The sequence below is a fragment of the Vidua chalybeata genome, chromosome 2 (genome assembly GCF_026979565.1).
Source record: "Vidua chalybeata isolate OUT-0048 chromosome 2, bVidCha1 merged haplotype, whole genome shotgun sequence".
Taxonomy (NCBI): domain Eukaryota; kingdom Metazoa; phylum Chordata; class Aves; order Passeriformes; family Viduidae; genus Vidua; species Vidua chalybeata.
In genome coordinates, this window is record NC_071531.1 from 14,475,014 (window position 1) to 14,495,140 (window position 20,127).

At 37.2% G+C, this 20,127-nt stretch overlaps 1 protein-coding gene across 3 annotated transcripts in view; it reads right to left on the reverse strand.

Annotated features, from left to right (window-relative positions):
* CNKSR2 (connector enhancer of kinase suppressor of Ras 2) overlaps nucleotides 1–20,127 on the reverse strand; it is a 202,357-nt gene that overhangs the window by 77,842 nt on the left and 104,388 nt on the right. For all 3 annotated transcript variants that reach the window (XM_053935604.1, XM_053935603.1, XM_053935602.1), the window contains exons 9-11: nucleotides 15,910–16,056; nucleotides 6,138–6,271; nucleotides 2,203–2,414 (exon numbers count right to left, since the gene is read on the reverse strand). In XM_053935604.1, coding sequence (XP_053791579.1) covers nucleotides 2,203–2,414; nucleotides 6,138–6,271; nucleotides 15,910–16,056 — 493 coding nt within the window. The remainder of the gene's footprint in view (nucleotides 1–2,202; nucleotides 2,415–6,137; nucleotides 6,272–15,909; nucleotides 16,057–20,127) is intronic.

The window sequence follows — 20,127 nt, forward strand, 5'->3', positions numbered from 1 at the left end:
TCCATTGGGAGGACACTCAGGAACATTTTTATCTTGCATGTGAATAGAAGCTTTCCAAGACCAATTAGCAGCAACTATAGAAGACCTCAAAGCCAGTAAGAGCATGAAAGAGAAATATCTTTGTTAACATTGTCAAAAAATGTCAAAAGATTCCAATAAAGAAATTACAGAGGGCCTTATTAACCTCTCATATAGGAGAACTGAGAAAATTTTTGTAAAGAAGTTGACACATCACAAAATTAATGTTACGTACATGTTGAAAATAATTATTTCTCTAGGCCTGGGAACTCTCTTTGACCTTCTTTAATGGGTGACCATAAGCCAGAAGAGTGTTATTGTTGTTTTCCAGATTTCTGTGAAACCCTAAGGTCATGTCTACCCACAAACCTTATGTTAACAAGTGCCATGCGAGAAACTTTAGAATTTAATGCTGAAATGGTAATATTTTTAGAAAATACACTTAAATGAAAATGGACTTGACAATTCATTAAAAATGGACTTGAATTCATTAAAAAACGTGAGATCAAAAGTAAAAGACTGTAAAACAAATGCATTAAATAATGACTGATTTTCAGAGGAGTCTTTGATCCATGTCTTTATGAATCCTTCTGCTCACAGAAAAAAAAGGCTAAAAAAGCTATCTTATAACAAAATAATGGATTCAGCAGTCCTTGAAGAAGAAGTGTGTTCCTCACTCTCAACCACCAGAATTAAAATTTAATGTCTGGAACAGTGAGTACATCTCTGTTAATGGAACTGACTGCAGCCACCAACTGTAATATTTGAAATACTGGAGCAATAAAATTGATATATCCATTTTCAAAACTTAGCAGTTATTTTGCACAGAATGGGCATGGTTAGAAAACTCTTGAAAAAACACTTTGAAATCAAAAGGATACTGAAGATTTTTCAGCAGGATGGTGTACTTGTGTAGAAAGAGTGCATTTTGTGAAAATGCAACCTTTCATGTTGTGCAAGCACATTGCTCCAGGTCCTGAGGATACTTTATACAGCTCAAGTTCAATTTATATCAAGGTTCCCAGGTGATTTTGGGGCTTGGCTGCATAATGTACTAAATCTATGCTTCCTCATAATTTACATCTATTTTCTTCACAAAGGGATATGATGATAGGATTGTTACAATGACTCTAACATATAGCTTGTGCTCACTTTTAAACTTGAAGTAACACAGCAAGTAGGTTGAAAAAATATTCAAGTGTGTGCTCAGCTAATACTATAGCAGTCAAAATACCTTTTTTAAACATGAGATTTCCTCTTCATTTTCTTCTATAGCCCAAAAACTCTATGCCTGTACAATTTTATACTTGGCAACAGAAAACCAGTTCTCCCAGTCCAAAGCTAAACAAGTTACCATACAAGGTAAAGGAAGAGTCCCAACAGTTTCAAGGGTAAAATAAGGTGGTGTACAAAGGTTTGAGCATCAGAATTCTTACCTGATATTTACAGAATTTACAGAAGTTGTTCCTGAATTCTCATCCTAAATAAGCCAAAATCCAAGATGTGGATGTAGCATGAATACATGTGCATGTTTACATGCAAAATTGCTTCTTAAACAACCTATGCTCTCAAATAATAAGGAACTGCTATATATAAAAAGCCATCACTTGCAATCTAGGAAGTTACAGGAGGTTAATACAGTATTACCAAAAGAAGACCACTGTCATCAGTCATACTTCAATTCTGGGACTAAAGAAAAATTACAGAGTTTTAGAGAGCAGTGCAGCATGAAAGCAGCATGTCATCTCTTGGTAAATCTGAAGGAGTTTGATTGCTATTATACCTAAGAAAATTTTTCCAAAGCTGAATTCCAAAGCTTATTCAAGTCTTACCCTTATAATGAGAGAAAATTTCCATTCTGTATTTTTAGTAAAAAAATATGAACTTCTGGTATATGCTTTTTTCAATAAAATGATACTGAAACATAGTCTGGAAAACTAAGCTGATAGCAAAATATATATTCAGAAAACCCATCAATTTTAAACTGGACCTACCTATCACAGTAAGTGTTTTTCTTTCCTATAACAGAATAAGCTCTTAGGCTGAAATTAGACTAAAGTAGCATTGAATTCTCAGCAAAATCAATGGCTACCAGAAATATTTTCATGGTTAAAAACAAAAGCAGATGCATGAAAATCCTAAAATCAACAAACAGTGATTATCTTTATGAGATCAGTGCTGTACCATATGTCGGTGTGCTCTCTCTCCTTCCAGGACCACTTGTTCTTCCCTTCTCATACTCATAGCAGTACAAAACTGCATCTTCTTCAACCACATTAAAGCGTTTCCGATATTCTTGGTCCAGAAATGAGTTTGGAGATTCAGATCCTGTATGAACCGGTTTCCCCACTATATGTCTGCCAACATCATCACAGGGGAGATTACCCTTTTCATCCCTTTAGTTAAAAAGAAAAGTTTTTAATGTATTGAGATAAGACACTGATTTTTTAATACTGTGAATATTGCAATAAATATGGGCTTATGTCAATATTTCATACACTGAAACAGATGAAATCCACCCCACATCAGGATCACACAGCATATATTCATATGTATACATTTATATGCCAGTTACCTCACACATTTCTGTTTGTTCAGTTCTTTACTGATTTATCCATCTCACTGATTTCTCTTGAAAAATATTATAGAAATAAAATTGCAGTTACTCTTTTCATTTTTCTTGTTTTTTTCTGGAATCTACCTAGCACTTTGTGATTTAGGGAAGAGGAGTAATATTGGCCTTACATTTTTGGCCTTATATTGGATACTTTTAATACATGGCAACACGGCAAGCATCAGCAAACTCAATCCGATTCCTTATACTTCGTCCCAGATCAAGAAGAATCAGGCACAGAAGATGTACAGACACCTGATATAGTTTTGCACAATCATTTCAGGTCTAGAAGTTGTATAGCTACATCCATGCAGTTTCATATACAGTATGCAGCACCTGCTTACCAGCTGCTACCCCAGGACAGTGCTAACTTTGCACTTTGTGTCAGTTTCCCACAATCTTTTTGCTCTCCTCCACCCCTGCCCCACTCTTTGAAAATGGAAACTGCTCAAAGGCATCAAACGAGAGCAAGCAGTGCTGGGTTAGGAGTCCTTTCTTGCACTAGATGAACCAGGACTCAACTAGTATATGTGCTGCTACAACTGCCTGGAGATGGCTACAAAAGACTTGATCAGACAGTCATTTCTGATCAGCAAAAAAAAGGTAGTCAAGAGAGAAGTAGGTATTCCAGAGGTAATCAAGAGACAAACTGGGCCATATGTTCTTGTTGGAGTCCTTCAGTCCCTGTGAACTTCCATGTGAGTTCCAAGCTGGCCAGCATGCTGATCCCTACTTCACCTGGCACCTTGAGACTCCATCTGAGGACCAAGCAAAGCCTCCTCACGGCACCCAGGCAGCCATGAAGGATGAGAAAAGGCCATCCTGCCTCGGTGTGACAGTGCAGCACCACAAACCCCCACTGATCTCACACTCACTTTGGCAAGCTGCTTTCCCAGAGCAGGCATGGTGTTGGCTTAGTGAGGGAGGCTGGTGCAGCCCCAACAGGGCTGTGGGCTCTCCTCCAGTCACAGAGAGCCCTTCTGTGCTGACAGAGCTGGGATCCCAGCAGGTAACACGATGGAGACTGACATAAACCAGCCAGATGCTGATTGATGCTGCAACCACCATCAGGGGCTGGCCCAAGGAAGGCAGAGCAGCCTGACCTAGAGGGATCTTTACTGCAAGCATGGAGTTAATACAGAGCCATCAGGCAAACACCCTTTGCCACAGCTCTCTAGAGATGAGGGCTCCAGTTCCCCAAAGGGTCTTGATAAATATGAGCAGGCACTGACACACAACCAGCACATGGAAAGTGTTCGTCCCTTTTTGTCATGCCATCCATGAGAGGATGTGTCAGCAGCTGTAGTGTCTGTGGGTATCATCACCAAAGCTTTGAGTTTTACAATTTACATCAAAATATCAAGTCTTTTCCTCTATTCCAGTAACAAAAGGAGGCTTGATTGTTTGCTTTTCTTCCTTTAGAATGGCAACAACAAACTGAGAAACAGATGTTGAGCAGTTTGATAATACCCAAAATACACATATGATTTAATATAGTTAATAATGAAAACCTGATGAAATGCCAAAAAAAATTATTCAGAAACGCTGCACCCTATGTGACAGGTGAAATCAAGAACAGTCTATTTGGATTAAACTGATGAAAAAATTCAAATGTACCAAGCTTAATCTCTCTACAAGATTACAGCTTGTATTAATATGTACTATAAGATTTAATCTGAATTGGCCCAAACTACTGCATTATCATCATGATTTAAGAGATGTTATTAAAAATAATCAAAATTCATTTGGAAGTTCTCAATTTCTAGAGCAGAACTCAAAAATTGAAGAGTAGTGAATGTTTAGCAAAAATACTTTGAAAATAAGGATGCCATTCTTGTCAAATAAAAATATCCTTGTGATGGTAAACATAATCATTTTCAGGAGCACTAGGTTTTTACCATATGACTACTGCATTCAAAGAGAAACACACCTAAGGACTACCCTTTGGTTGGGTTTTTCTTCCTCACAGCTTTTTTTATGTTAATGGACTAGAATTAAATACTTGGTTCTTTTCTGTAAATTTTCTGAAAACCATGTCCTTAAAATATTTGTGTAAGCAGAACAAAGAATTGTTATCAGGGAGGTAAAATATGCATTATATTACTGTGCACAATTCAAGTGTCATGACTAACAATGTTCTCATTTAATTTAAAGAAAGAAAAATAGTTATAGCAAACTAGAGTATGTGTTAGTTCAACTGGGTTATACATACCACATTTGAAATAATTATTTTTTTTCTCTGAGAAATAGAAACCAAGCCAGGTACAGATGAGGCAAGGATAAGGAAGGAACATGGGACACAGCTTAAGGCTTCACAAAAGGCTTCTAACATCCTCATGAAGTCAAAATCACACTTGTGCCCTGCAAGGTTTTTCATATCTCTGAAGAATAAGAATTTATCATAGAATCTCAACTTCTCCTCCCCAGTAGGCAATTTAATTTGCCATATACCTCATTCTTGGGCAATGCTCTGGAAAGTCCTGTCAGTATCAGGTCATACATCTTATTAACTGGCTAGAGGAGTTGCTGATAACAAAGTGTAAGAAAAACTCAGCTACAAGAAACTCAGGTACAAGAAAGAACATGCTGCCCTTATAACTTTTCCAAGAAAGGTAACTAAAAGAAAAGCAAGAATTAATTTAAAAATACGTTAACTGTACATATGATAACCTGTGCCTAAGATCATGGAAGCTTTAGGAATTCTGATTCCTCTTAAATACAAACCTAAACCTCTGGGCAGCCACTTTTTGCACTATTTGTAGGCCACAATTCTCTCAGAGTTTCAGGAATGCAACATCTGAGTACATTATGGAAATATACTGAATAATTTGTGGCTGTGTAAAGGTAGGCTAATGAATTTGCAAGGAGAATCTGCTGCTCTTCTGGCTCAGCAAGTCCAGACACCTAGGAGAGAAGAAAATGCCTGTTCCAGGTGGCAGGTCAGAGTATCAGCCATACTGACAGGGAATGACAGGGAACAGCATGGTCACTGCACAGCCTGGCAGAGTGGCCACACTAAAACACAAATCTGAAATTTGCTCTAATATCGGAAAAAGAAAATGCTACGGCAGGACTAAACAGTGCTGTTGTTGGAGTTGAAAGGTTTCTTGCATTTAACTCAGACTCCCTTGCTGCATTATGATTATTGGGCAAGGGGACAAATATGAGCTCCTTTCCTAGTTACAGATTCAGGGTTTCAGGTAACTTTTGCTCTTCTGAATGAGGATGAGACTGTTGCAGTCAACTGATTATCCTATATTTGAGAAAACAGGGTACTGAACCTTCTTTTCTGAAGGCGACTGTCCATTTTTGAAGACAAGATACTGATTCAGAATATTCTGGGTCTGATTCAACACATCTACCCTTTATAACCAGTTTACCTACAAAATACAGTATTAATACACTATTATTTACAGGGAAGACTAATATATAGGTATGGACAGAATGGTCCGTTACTTCACAAACATTTTTATAACAAATTGTACTGTGAAATGGTCTTTTTTACCTTGGAACATAAGGTTCTGTTGGAGGAGGGGGTATGTAGAGGTCCTGAAGGGCAGAGCTGTCTCTTTTTGTAGGTGTGCTGATAGTGCTGGATGGAGTAGCAACACTGCTTGTAGGGCTTCTAGGAATAAGAGGCTGGTTCAAAAGAGAGAGAGAAATAATCAGGATTATCTTTATATATTACACATTTTTATTTGTAAAAGCCAAAACCAGAATATAGTTCAGAAAGCTAAAGATATAGCAGTTCTAACGTTCTGTATGCTTTTAAACTGACTAAAAACCACTCATGCTAAGAGGACAGATCTACAAATGGACATGTATTGTGCTTATAAAATTGACTCCTCTGATTACATCTTTTTCCCTTTAGCACAGCAAGTTTATTGCCAATGCCCATAAAATTAGTTATCACTAGAGCTACTGGTGAAATCTTAATGAGTAAATAACATACAGAATCCAGTTAATTCCTTAAATAAACATAGTAAAGAAAAAGTCTAGTGTTTGCAGCAAAAGGTGCATAAGTAGGCATTAAATTGAATGTCAAGTCCTTCCATCTGCTCTACAGCTTAAGAATTAACTGTAAAAGCTTCAGCTTATGCCTGCAGATGCTGTTAAATCAGGTACTGCATCCTCAGAGCACACACACTATGAGAGAATCAACTGGAGATTATTATTATTCTTCCTTCCCCTGGGCACACTCCTTACAAAGTAACATTTACTCACAGGTAAATAAACTGTACCCTCCCTGCAAAATAATCATGCATTCTAGCTATCATCCAGTCCAGATAGGATCCTTCCTCTTAATCACATTTTTCACAAGATTTTCACAAGATTTCCTAAGTCTCTCCACAGATGCAGAAAAATCAAATGAGAAGGAAGCTTTGATTGTTTTAGTCTACTTAATAACATGGCTGTCTATAAACAAAAGCCTTGTGTAGCTTGGTTTGTGTGATAGCTAAACTCAGGCAGAAGAAAAAAGAAAGAGTGGAACAGCAAGTACAAGAGTATCTTCATACATCCGAAAAAGAATCTAATATTAAAATAAATAGAGTTTTGCTTCAAAAGAGTTTTTTCTCCTCCATCTTTTTGGAAGTTTACTCCTTGAAGAAAGAAGTGCTAGGATTGAAGAGAGTTCATGATACCTAAAATTTCTGACCTTAGTAACTACTTAAAGACACAAACATTTCACACTGTACTGATGGCAGAGAAGCTCTAAATGTGGACTGAATGAGTGCATAGAAAGATCCTTCTCAGCACTATTACCAATATTTTAAGACAGACCAAAAGGGTATTTCTGTGCAGAATAAGTTCTCATTTTCTAGATATTAATCTTGACACTGTAGCAGAAAACCCAAAAAGTTTAAAGCAGGATCATTGCCAGAATGTTGGCCTTTTATCACTGGTGATAAGCAATACAATTCTATGCCTATCAAGCCAAGGCCCCACCACTGTGTTACTTTTTTACAATCTGTATGTAGGAACAATGAATATCTTTTAAGAAACCTCATCCTGCCTCATTTTTGGAACAGAACTGTGTTAGGTGCTATGTAGTCCGTACATAATAAAATGCATGCTTAAAATTTGCTTGTTAAAACTCTGCAAGTCCACCTTTAGAGCAACAGCTATAAACTGACACAAGTTTTCTGGTTTTGAATGTTCAAAATCTGTCTCCTATAAACAGTGATGCTGCTTAACTCTTCCATTGCTCATTAGAGTTAATGTGAGTATCCTACAGCCAGGCCAAAGAAAGAGTGCCAGTATTTACAGGAAGAAAGGGAGAAAGACACACACAAAAAACCAGACAGGTAAAAGACTTTACAACCACTAAAAACAAGACAAGTCTGCAAAAATAAGAATAAAATTGGCGGCAAAAACAGGTCAAAAAACCCCAAAACAACCCAAAACAATAAAAAACACCCTAAACATTTCCCCCCCACCCTTTCAGAGAAACAAAATTTTTATCCTTTACATTTTTATCTGTGACATTGTAGCCATAGATGTTTTTGAACCACTAATACAACAGCGTTTGTTACCTCTCTGATACTCTGCATTTGTATAACAAGAACACTTTGTGGCTTGCTGAGTAGCCTTTTGAATTAATTTTCATTGTAAGCCATGAGGATTTTGTGACCTAGATCCTGTTTACACTTGTTAAGCCCAAGCTGTTTGCTCATGGCTCATACCAGCAGAAGCACTGAGATGAAGACAAACTGTGTAGATGGGTTTGCTCTTCTCCATTTAGAGGAAGAAGACAACCCTTTATTTTACCTACATGAAAAGGGAGGTAAGAGGAGAGGGGGACTTGGAGACTGGAACTCTGGCAGTCAACGTGACCTTATGGTTTATCTTACACAGGGAAAATAATGCTCAAGCATAAAAGTGTTCTGGACTTAAAAGAGTTTCATGTGCCTCTGGTGATCCTGACAAGCTGCTGGAGGGCTAGAGGACACAGGGAAAGAATTTCCCTTGTGTTACAGCCTAGAATACCTGGCTGCAGCTATATAAATTCGAACGATACTGCCCTAACTTCTGGAAAAAGAAAAAAAAAATATGCTGAAGTCTGAGGAATCTGTTTGGTATAACACACAGCCCTTACATACAAGTCAGTTTGTCTTCCAGGCAGTTTGCGGGTTGATCCCGGAAATCAGTCTGGGTTTTGGACATCTTTGACAAATGCGTATTTTGGTTCATCTTTCAGCACAGGAAGGTGGTTGAAACAGTGAGTGCAACAGGAAGAAATGGTATTCAGTCTAACACAGAAAGCCACAAGCTATCCAACTTACTGAAGGCCAGTGGTTCCCTGTCAGATACTGTCAGAGGTGAAGACACAGTGTAACTGTGGACATTCTGAATGACTGTGGTACCTCACAGGACAGCAAAATGAATTCAGCATCCCAGGGGCACCTGGAGCTCCCAAGGGGACAGAAATCATAATCCAATCCAATTCCTGTGGAGGTACAATCCTGTAGGATTGTCCCAAAACACACTAGGATGTCTCACATATTTTTCCATATTTCTTTTGCATTGCTAAACTCAACTTTCTGCTTATTTCCAAAGAAACAGAAACCTTGTCCAACTAGAAAAAAAGGGAAATCCTAATTTAAAACTAGGTCACCTCTTTTTAAAAAAAGAACCCCAGTATTTATCATGACTACACCAGTAAATCAGTTGCTTACTAAGAATTTTTACATGGTAAAAACATTTAAATGATCTCTCCTGGTGTTAGCTCAACACACTGAGAGGCTTGCTGTAACTACCACCTTGTGCTGTAGAAGTTCAGCTTTCATTTTTACGTACAGAATGAAAAAGTCTTCAGACCCCTCTGGCTAAAAAGAAAGCCTTCAGAACATGGCCTAGGTGTATGGTACATCTACATAGCATTTTGCATTGAAATTTAGAGACCTCAACTCTTCAAGTCAATCTGGTCACATGCAAGCAACCAGCTCATGTAGCTCTCTGCTTCAATGGCAGCCACTCAGAGGGCCACATGCAGGCACCTTGGACACAAAACCACATGCAACTGCAGTCAAGTATTTCTCAACGGGATGTCTTGGAGATCAGTGGTATCACTGATTTAATTCTCTTCCAAAGAGTAGAGATTCTCCTGCTGCAGTTCCTTCTGGCAGGCTGGCCAGGGCAAGTGGGATTGCTGAAACAGCAATAAAACTAAAACATTTTCAGGTCTAAAGAGTTGAATACTTGGCCCATGGGAAAAGCCTGACAGAGGAAGTTTGGAAGTTACATATTAAAACTGGAACAACCTAAAAAAAATGTCCCACAAATGACCCTGCATCAATCTTAATCCACAATAAGAGACACAAAATCTGTAATTCAATATATTTTGGAGTACTATTTCTCAAACACTTTGAATGCACCACCCACCCTCAGGTTCATTAGTCTTTACAGAGCCTTCTCTAAACTGTCACTAGGCTGCAGAACAGGAAACCAATCGTCTTTACTCACAGCAGCTGGGAAAAAGGAAATCCCTGTCAGCACTGACTGACAGCACACAAGTCCCCTCTCATCAGTAGCTGTTCTGTCCCTTTTGGCTCTGCCCTGTGGTTCCCATCTCCCTTATGCTAACAGGACCCATTGGTGCTTTTTGCACCCCTGGTCCTGAAGAAACTGAGAGGGTGTCCCAGTGAGTTAGCATATTCTTTTTGATTTTTCTATCTAAGCAATGAATGTGATCAATATTTAATATATACCATCTAAAATTTGTTTAATTGTTTTTTAGAACTCTTTGAACCTTTCATTGACACCCTTGGAAGCTGCAATATGAGTTTGAGAAACATTGCTCCAAAAAAGACATACAATTTTTCAAAATATAAGCAAAGCTAATACAAAATTTTAAATTACATTATCTTTATACAGCACTTGCATCAATAAGCAGATTTTACTGCCAATGTATTTTTCATATTGGATCAAAATTACAACAATACATCGAACAAAATGTTTCCAATAAAATAAACTTTTTATAAGAACAATCATGACATGAAATAATGAGATACTGTATCTAATTCAGAGTTCATTTTAACAGTGCTACAAAGAATGCCCAGTTCCCATGCAGTTAAAAAACAACTAAGTAATTTAAAAGCAAACAAGTGAGCATTTTATTCAAATTTAATAATTAAAAAGGGTAGGATCTTTAGTTCTAGTCATAAATGATGAAAACAGTATTGTGTCTAGACGAATGAAGGAGGCAATATAATCAAATAGGAAAATATACTGAATAAAAATAATAAAAGCAGCATTTTCTTTCAAACAAAGGACTTCTTATTGTTGCCCTTGCTCCTTAGGAAAATGGAAATCTTAATATATAACAGTGGAAATATGATGCACATCTAATCCAAAACAAGTTCTGTTAAAAAACTACAGATACTGAGCTGCTGGTGCTTTTAAAACAGTACAATTTAATCAAATACAAATCAGTACAGCAAACTATAAAGATATATACAAAAGGTGACATTTAAAAAGGCTTGGTGAAGGAGGGGTCAGAAGGTTTTTTCCAAGTCAACACACCAGATGTGGCTGGCAGCTGGACCTGCCCCATCCTCACTGCCATGAGGAAGAGCCTTCTCACTGACACTAGCAGATGCATTCCAAATTAACCGAAGCATGGCACTTGTTGCTCTAGTACTCTTTTTCTGTATTGAAAAAAAATTGGATGAAGAGTCTTCCACACTGTAATGAAATCCATTTTCTTTTGAGTATTTAACAAAGCATTTTCCAGAAGACAAAGGAGGACTTTGCAGCTAGGTTCTTGCTAGTGTGCTGACAGCAACTTACACCAAATTTCATATGCTCTGAGAATCTTTATTGAACTTTCCACCCTTATTCCAACAGCACTTGAAGAGGCCTTCCTTTGAAACTTCCCCAGAATAACACAAAGTGGAAAGGAAAAATAAAACAGACAATCTAGAGTAGAGGAAATTTATTTCGGTTAGGTTTTGAACCAGACAAAAATTTGGAGAGTTCAAAGATAAAATCACCTCTATGTCAAACAAGGAAAATTAAAAAAAAAACTAAGGATTAAAGTTAATTGGTTTGTTCACCACATTCAGTAGCAGTCAGAAATACAAATATCGCAAGCTGCAATATCATTCTAGGTTCTCACACAATGGATCAGCCTATGAAAAAAAGTAACTGAAAGGCAAATTTAGTAAGGTTTGTCTTGCAGGCACAACACCTTAACATTTATGGTACAATATCATATTAATAAATACTTTCAATTTTTCAAAAGGCAACCACTAAATTCCCCAAGGCCACAGATGCCTAATTCAACTGTTGAAAAAGCGGTAACAAAAAACACAGGCTGAAAAATCCCTTGACTTCACAAATTTGGACATGATTCTAAAATGCATCATGGGAGAACCTTGATTACCCGTAAGAGGTTGGATACTGATGGATATTAAAAGAGACAATCAACTCACTGAAAACACACACACAAAAAAAATCTCCAATCAACCAAATGGCATTTTCTTTAATCAGGACACAAGGGAAGAAAAAAAAAAAAGAGTTTTTTATTTCTGTAGTGATTGACCTTAGAGCTGGAATTAGTGCACTTGTAAATACAAACTCATTATATAATGGTGCATGGTATAGCCAAAGGCTAATTGAATTATTTTACTGTACATCAAACCATTCAGTTTCAGGATGGCTATACCAGATGCATAATTCTTCTTCTTCTTTCTTTCTCTCCCCTAACCTTTCATATTTATTCTAAGGACAAGAATATTTATGAAAAGAATAAATGTGTTTCTGCTAAAAAGGAAAAAAAACCCTCACAAATTATTAAAAATTAATCAATAATTGTGTATCCTGCATTTAACTCCTAATTCATGGCAAGACTGCAATGCAAAGGCAGAGCTGTTCAAAGTAAACAGCTGAAAATTCTAAGAAGCATTTATGCCAATTAAAAACAGTTAACATCTGAATGATCTAAAAGCATTTTCCACACTTGGAGACTGTGAATGTTTGGCTGGCATATGGCTAACCTAGATCACTAACAGTGGGCAGAAAGCTCTTAAACATTTCACTGTCAGTTTATAATTTAACTCCTAGGACACCATGTCACCCCCACACAAACCAGCTCGATACGCTGGTGGTACCTGCACACTGCCTGAGCTGGGACACTCATTGAGCACTTCCCCAGCTCACAGGCTGGGGAAATTATTATCTCTCAATTAAGCCTAGTTTGTAATGTAGCTGCAAATGGCAAACTTCACGTTCTTAAACACAACTGCAGACTGAACAAGTTGAATGTCATTTACCAATATGCCTCCACATTATTCACTTCAAGCTAAAATTAAGTTTCAAAGGTTCTCGATTTAAACATCACAATGTAAATTTTAATGTAAATGAGTCTTCTAACTTAATACACTGAAATATTTACCTTTTACACCGATGGCATCAGCTGTTTAACATATCGATTGGTGGGATATATACAAAAAACTCAAGCCTGATTTTGTCTCATCCTCCTTACATTAGGGCAAACTTCCACCTTCCCATTTCATTCATCACAATACGATTAGGTTGTGACAACACATTTTTTTCTGTGTTCACTCTATTTGCAGAAACAAAAAGACCACAGCAGTCTTTTTGCTGACCCTATTCCTCATTTTATCAGAATTTCATCCCCATATCTCAATCTATAATCTTTTGAATATTTTACACTTCAACAGAATTATTACTGAGTCACAATTTCCTTATAGCTTGTGTCTGCTGAATAATACATATAGTTCAATTAACTTAACTCTGGGATGACAGCACATTTGTAACATTCTCAAATCTTTCAAGACGTCCTGATATGGAAAACAAGTTAGCATGACCTCCCCTGCTTGCAAAGTTAATGTTAAGCACTGCTTTCCTTTATGTTTTTTGGTATTTGCTATCACTTTCCTTCCTCTCCTCTCACATTACATCCCAAGCTTTATTAAAGAATAGCCCCTTTATGTAAATCAGGAACATAAGAAATTTCAGAACAGCCATAGCATCAAATTGCAATTATTACACTTAAGAGTTTTTCTGAAAACTTTTTTCAGACAATTACTTAAATAAACATAATACCTTCATATTTTAACAACTATAAAATTATACTGCACTCAGACTTCTTTTGATGCTTATTATTGATAAAATACACAGTACTGATTTCACACTTGGGCTGCATTTAAACTTCAACATCAGCTGACTTTAGCATCTGTTCAACTCTGATCTGCATAAATCAACAACAGAAATTTCCACATTATGCGTCTTCTGAAGTTTGCACTTCACCCTGGAGCTCTGTCCACATTCCACCTACTTAAGAAAACTGTTGTTTCTCACACTAAAAATTATAAATTACAACAGACACACATATGCCCACTGCACACATAAATTCTGAATGAGGTTCTGGCCTTTTCCTGGTGTCGTGTTTGATAAAATCAGAATAACATCATGATACCAGAATTATATCTGCACTGTTTAACAGTATCTCTATTTGTGCTCATATTAGCCTTGAAAATATTCATATTTTTCATGCTAACAGCAAGAACTGACCCTCCCAACCCCAATACTCCCATTGCCCCCCATTGCCCAAACCTGTAAGATTACGGAAAATCTTTGTCTAGGGTCAATGTCATCCAGTACAGATAATCTACATTCAAACTAGCTGTCCAGATTCCCTTTATCATCAAATGCAGAGAAAGAGACGTGCAGGGGCAAATCCACCATATCCTCAAGGCAGATCAGTAGAAAACAGGCCAAGATGAATGAATCAGTAATTACTAATGCATGTCTGCTGGCCAAAGGGAGTTTAAAGGAGAAACCTGAATGACACGTAGATATTTATATAGCAGATCTGAAGTTAGATCAGTTGAGTAAGACCCAAGTACCTGTCAGAAACTTTTGATATGGGGTCTGCAGCATAATTATTCTGATAAAGTGAAGCAAAATGGAGTATTTAGGAGCCTGGCCGAATTCACCTGAGGAAATACCAAACTCACCCAAGCTCGGCATTTAGACTGAAAGCATCTGACCCCATTTAAAGCAATGACATGTATTTTACATTTGTATTTATATTCTCACTAAAGCTATGGAAAAAGTGCAGCCTTCAAGTATAGACATTCATACACTCATTTCATGCATCCCGATTTGCAATTTTATCTTCAGATACTAATTTCTGGTTGAAAGATTTTGCCACATGTGTATTCAGCTCTTTGTATGTGAAAGGCCAAAACACCTCAATCATTTAAAATCTTAGTTTCAAAGATTATAATGCATTTCATCATTATATAAATATTTATACACACACACACACATATATATATACACACACACATATGAAAGAAGTTCTTCACAGCATTAACTTTTTAGGTATCTTCTAATATGTCAAATGGCATAAGAGCACAGATAATGGCAGTGGCATCCCATTTTCCTTTTGTCCAAACTTTGCAGAAGTCTTTTCTCTTTCATATGTACTTAATTTTTAATTAGAACTTTTAGTGTGGTAATAAAAATGTCCCAAAGAATGCACTCTTTATGCAAACAAAATAAATTTCTAAACAGTATTCTGTTTGAAATGAATGGAAAAATGGATTATTGTTGGTTCCATCAGTTAGTTACATGCCTTTATCAGTCTGAACATAACTTTTATTTCCTAGAGTAATCCATCACAGTGACATTTTATCCTAGAGTTAAACGAAAGCTTTAATGAAACCATTCCACGGCTTCCAGCACGCTGCAGGTTTACTAAAATTAAGTGCCCAGCCAGACATCCTGTGCTATGCCTCCTTATGTGCAAGCCTTCAGTCTCAAAGACAACTTTGACACAAGTATAGCTTTGTTTACATGAGGAAATTCTGATAGTCAAGTGGTTTATTGAATACAATTACCTTATAAATTTTCCTATAACTCCATGAGTGATCAAAGTGAGAACTCAAACATTTTTATCCCCTCTTTTTTGAGGTTATATTGTACTGAGATCTTCACAAGAAATCAAACTAAAATGTATCGGTTTGTGAAGTATGTTTGTCTCTCCCTAGCTAGAAAAATTATCTGAGGCTATTTTTCTGCATTGTAGAACACTGGGATGATTACTTCTTAACTTTGAAAAGTTTTAACTGGTTTAATTTCAATTAAGCCTATGAGAACAAATCGCAGAGAAATAATTTCAGAAACAGTTTTCAAAGTATACAAGAGTAAATCTATATGCTGCTGAGGATGAAGCACAATAAAGCATCATTGAGATAATCTATAGTTAAAATGATGGTGTATGACTTATGATTAAGCTTCATTACCTGCAGAGCAAGGGGCTTCCATCTCATATTTTTCAGTAAAGCTGGTGCTGAGGTAAGCATGCTCTGAGGTCGCTTTTTCAAAGTTAAGATAACACCACTCGGATCCTCTCGTAGTGCATTCACCAAATTTTTCAACTGCCACCCCACCTGGTAACCAGTAAAATCATTACAATAAAATTGAGGTACATTATTCAATATGTAATGTTCCCTTTTTAAATAAGATTAGTCAATAACATAAAGGAGGGCATATATATCATAAAGGAGATTAACTCTAGAAATGTCGAAACTTAATTACCGCATAAAAATCACATAAACTAAAATAGTTATTATAATGCATTAAGATGTATATGCATCATTTCAGGTTTTAGAATTCATAAACTACTGTCATTTCACTGCAAATGCACAATTAAATCTAAAGGTGTTTTCAAACTTAGCTCTGGTACATAGATAGACTTTAGAGGATAGAAAGTTAAAAAAGCCCTGGCTTTTGCATTGACAATTCATTTCAAAACTGAGCATTTTGTACTTCGTGGTTACTATTCAAAGTCCACTAACCACATGTAGTCATACACTACTACTCCTAGCAGCTCAGGCAAACATAAACCAGCTCAGGAAAACCTACTCTTCACACTGCTATAAAAATGAAGTCAAAATCATAAGGCCTTTTTTAAAAGTGCTTCTTTCATAATGATTTCAGAAACAAATACAGTAAATCAATGACAGAAATGTAGTCCAGTCACTACATATTAGCCCAAAATAAAATTTTCCTAATTTAATTATAGCATTTTGAGATATTTTAAAATTAAAACCTTGATTAAAATGGAAAGCAACAAGTTTCTATTTATAAATGCAAGGAATCTGAATAATTGATTTTGCATTTTTGGAAAAAGTACTTCAAATACTAAAACATTTTAAGTTGTGACAATGGTTTTAAGTCTGAATATGGCCTGATTACAAGGTACGTATTGCAAAATGCTTTAGGATAGTAAAAGTATGGTTTTTCAAGTTTGGCACCTAGACTGGCAATACACAGAATCATACATCCCTTCAAAATCTTGGCCTGTAGACTCAGAAAGTGATTATTTCTGTAAATTTGATGGCTTTTCTACCTTTTTGCTCTGTCCCCCACCCTTGCCCTGCTAAACAAACAAGTAAATTTTCCTAGTTTGTAAATGATCACAGTTATGGATATTTTCCTTCTTTCACAATTTTCACAAGAACACTGTCAAGAAGAAAATTATCCAACTGAGAAGAGGGAAAACAAAAAACTAGAACTTTGAAGTGATAAGGTTATTTTACATTTGAAAAATTGAATTGGCAGTGTGAACAAAGAGCACAGATGTTCCTTATCACTGGTATAGTGCAACACGACACAAACATATGTTACCTATGCTTAAGCAAGATAATCATGTGTAGGGTGTTGCTACTTATTTTGCACCTTATTCCCTATTACACCAAACCTCACTTTGGTTTGTATCACTTATTTTAAGAACTGCTTCTCCCAAACAAGCATCCCACTTGAGCCAACACTGATTTTACCAACAACTCTGAATCACAGACGTGGCTCAAATCCCATCACTCTTTCTTCAGCTCCTGTGGACCTACCTGTCCTGTTTCCACCACAGCAAAGCCCAATATATCCAGGAGGCACTTCTACAGTAAGGTTATTGTATGCAAAGAAAAAGGGTATTGATAACATGCATCTTTGTAGAATATTTTTCAGCTTTCACAGAAAACTTCCAAGCATGCTGAAATCCTTATTTTTAGTCCCATGTACTAGGTATATGGCTATTATACTTCAAACAAAATGCAACATTAAATTAACCAACTCCATCTCAATTCTCACATCCCACTGAAGTTTCCACTGTGTTTCAACAACATTTAAACAAAATATCGTCAAGCCCAAGCTTTGTGTGTAAGGACATTGCAATCTTATAAAAAATACCTTGCTATTTACAATACTGTTTTCTTATTTTAGAGACTTCCACCACTGCTTAGAAGCAATATATTCCCCACAGTTACATAATGTCACTGTGGGCATATGTGAGGTTTCATTTGCTATCCAAAAGAAGGAATTATTGGCCTACAGTTCATGTAAGCTATCTCTGTACCTAAGGTACTGCACACTGTAATTCCCTAATGCAACAACTGAAGAGGGATTTGTGGAGCAGAATCCTTCTGCTGAACAAAGCAGCACAGGGAGCCCTGAGGAGAACATGATCTGCCCTCAGTTACGGAGTCAGGATGTAAAGTTCTTCCCAATTAAGTTGGTTGGACACCGCATGCGAAAACTGTACTTTAAAGCCATCTGTTTCTCACTGAAATAGCCAGAGGAATATAAATAAAACTGGGGCTTTTGGGTTATGCTAGCATTTAAAAAATTATTTTAAATGCACTTTCACACTTTGCAGAGATAAACTGTCTCATGTATTTGAAATATGCATTACATTGCAATAAATGGGAGATTATCTAGTCTCTTCATAAGAGTTTGGGGGATTAAAGAAAAAAATAGCTTCAAAGCACTAAATCTGATGTATTTAATTTAGAAGCTCATGAATAAAAACAATTTATCTTAATTTTTCACAGTGAAATTCTGAGTTTACTATAAATTTCAAATTAATTTCATCCTCTGCTTTTATCTAGTTCCTGACAAAAGTTTTCTGGCTGTTCAGGCAGGCCTTGATGGCTTCTCATAATCTGAACAAAAAGTACTAAATTGGCCTAAGAGGAACAAGTCACATAAAAGGCAGACAACAATCAATTGAAGGAAATCAATGTCCACATAGGAGGCCTGTTTTTCAGTTCCAACATAGTTCAGATCCTCTCAAAATTCATCTGACACAGGCAAAACAATTTTTTTTTTGAGGAGGTTAGGTTGGAAAGCAGAAAAAGCAGGGACTATATCTGGAACTGAAAACTTTTTTTCAGAAATCTACTTCAGTAACACATAGCTTACCCTTTAACTACAATTTGGTTTTATTCTCTCTAACATCTCCTTTCTCATTACCACAGTTAAAAATTTGCAACTTCTGATCACCACATTTTTTGGGCAGAATTTTCTAAGTTCTTATCATATCCTTTCCTATCACATCCTTGCCCATGTACTACAAAAAAAAAAAGGACAGTAACAAGAAAGTTTCAACACTGGTTTGAAAATTCAATATATATGTAAGAGGACTGAATTAGCAGACAACTTTACTTACAGTAAAATAACCTGAACAATTAATTTTGAAAACAGTGCACTGTGGTGACCAAATGGCCATTTTTAAAGGCCAAGGAAGTTACTGTTGCTTGCTTTAAAATAAATTTACATTGTTAAATTAGTGCCACCTAGAAGCAGCAGTCAGGAGAGGTGTCTTTGATGGCAGCCTAAGCCCAGCAGTGGCTTTTGCTGCCCATGCCTGAATCCCTGCGCAGCTCATGGCCACGTGCAGGGAGGGACCAGGGCAGCCACTGGTGCCCTGAGGGGCCGTGGGGAGATGGCTTTGCCAACATTACAGCAGCTCTGCTGGAGGAGTCTGCCAGGGAAGGGAGGGACAGAAGGGGTGACCCACACCTGAGGACCAGTGGCCCAAGGCCAGATCCACAGTGCTGCTGGGGTGGCACGGGCAGGGGCACCATGCTCCCAAATGGAGGGAACCCTGCACAGAGACACAGCCTGCACACAGGGTGCCTACAGCACCAGCATCAGGCCACCTCCACATTTCTCATCCATTCCACCACTACATGCCCAGGGACTGTGACCAGGCTGGGAAGCCTCACCAGAGTGCTCCAGAGGCACTCAGGACACCCAGGTTGCTTCAGCAGGGCAAGACTGGCACACAGGAGGGGGCCCTGCACAGCCCTGACACATCCTCATCTCCTTGCCAAGCACCCACTAACCCAAATCACAGGAAGCTTTAGCAAAGGGTGCTTTCAGAGGTCCCCATCCACCACCTGGAAAAAAACATACTTCTGAGCAAGTTGAGACATATTTTAAAAGATCTCTATGTTTCTTTGGCTTTCAGCAAGCACATCTGGATAACACTATTACAACAGCCTGAAATTAAACTTATATTTTGAATTTCTATTCTAAATTCTCAAGAATTTCACTTTTAAATAATTAAAAGTTGCTCTTAAATAGGTCCCCCCCCGGCCAAATGAATCTGTTGCCCCTCTTATGACAGTCTTAGAAGGTTGGAAATAATCTTGCTTTTTCTGAAAGTAAGGATGACCATT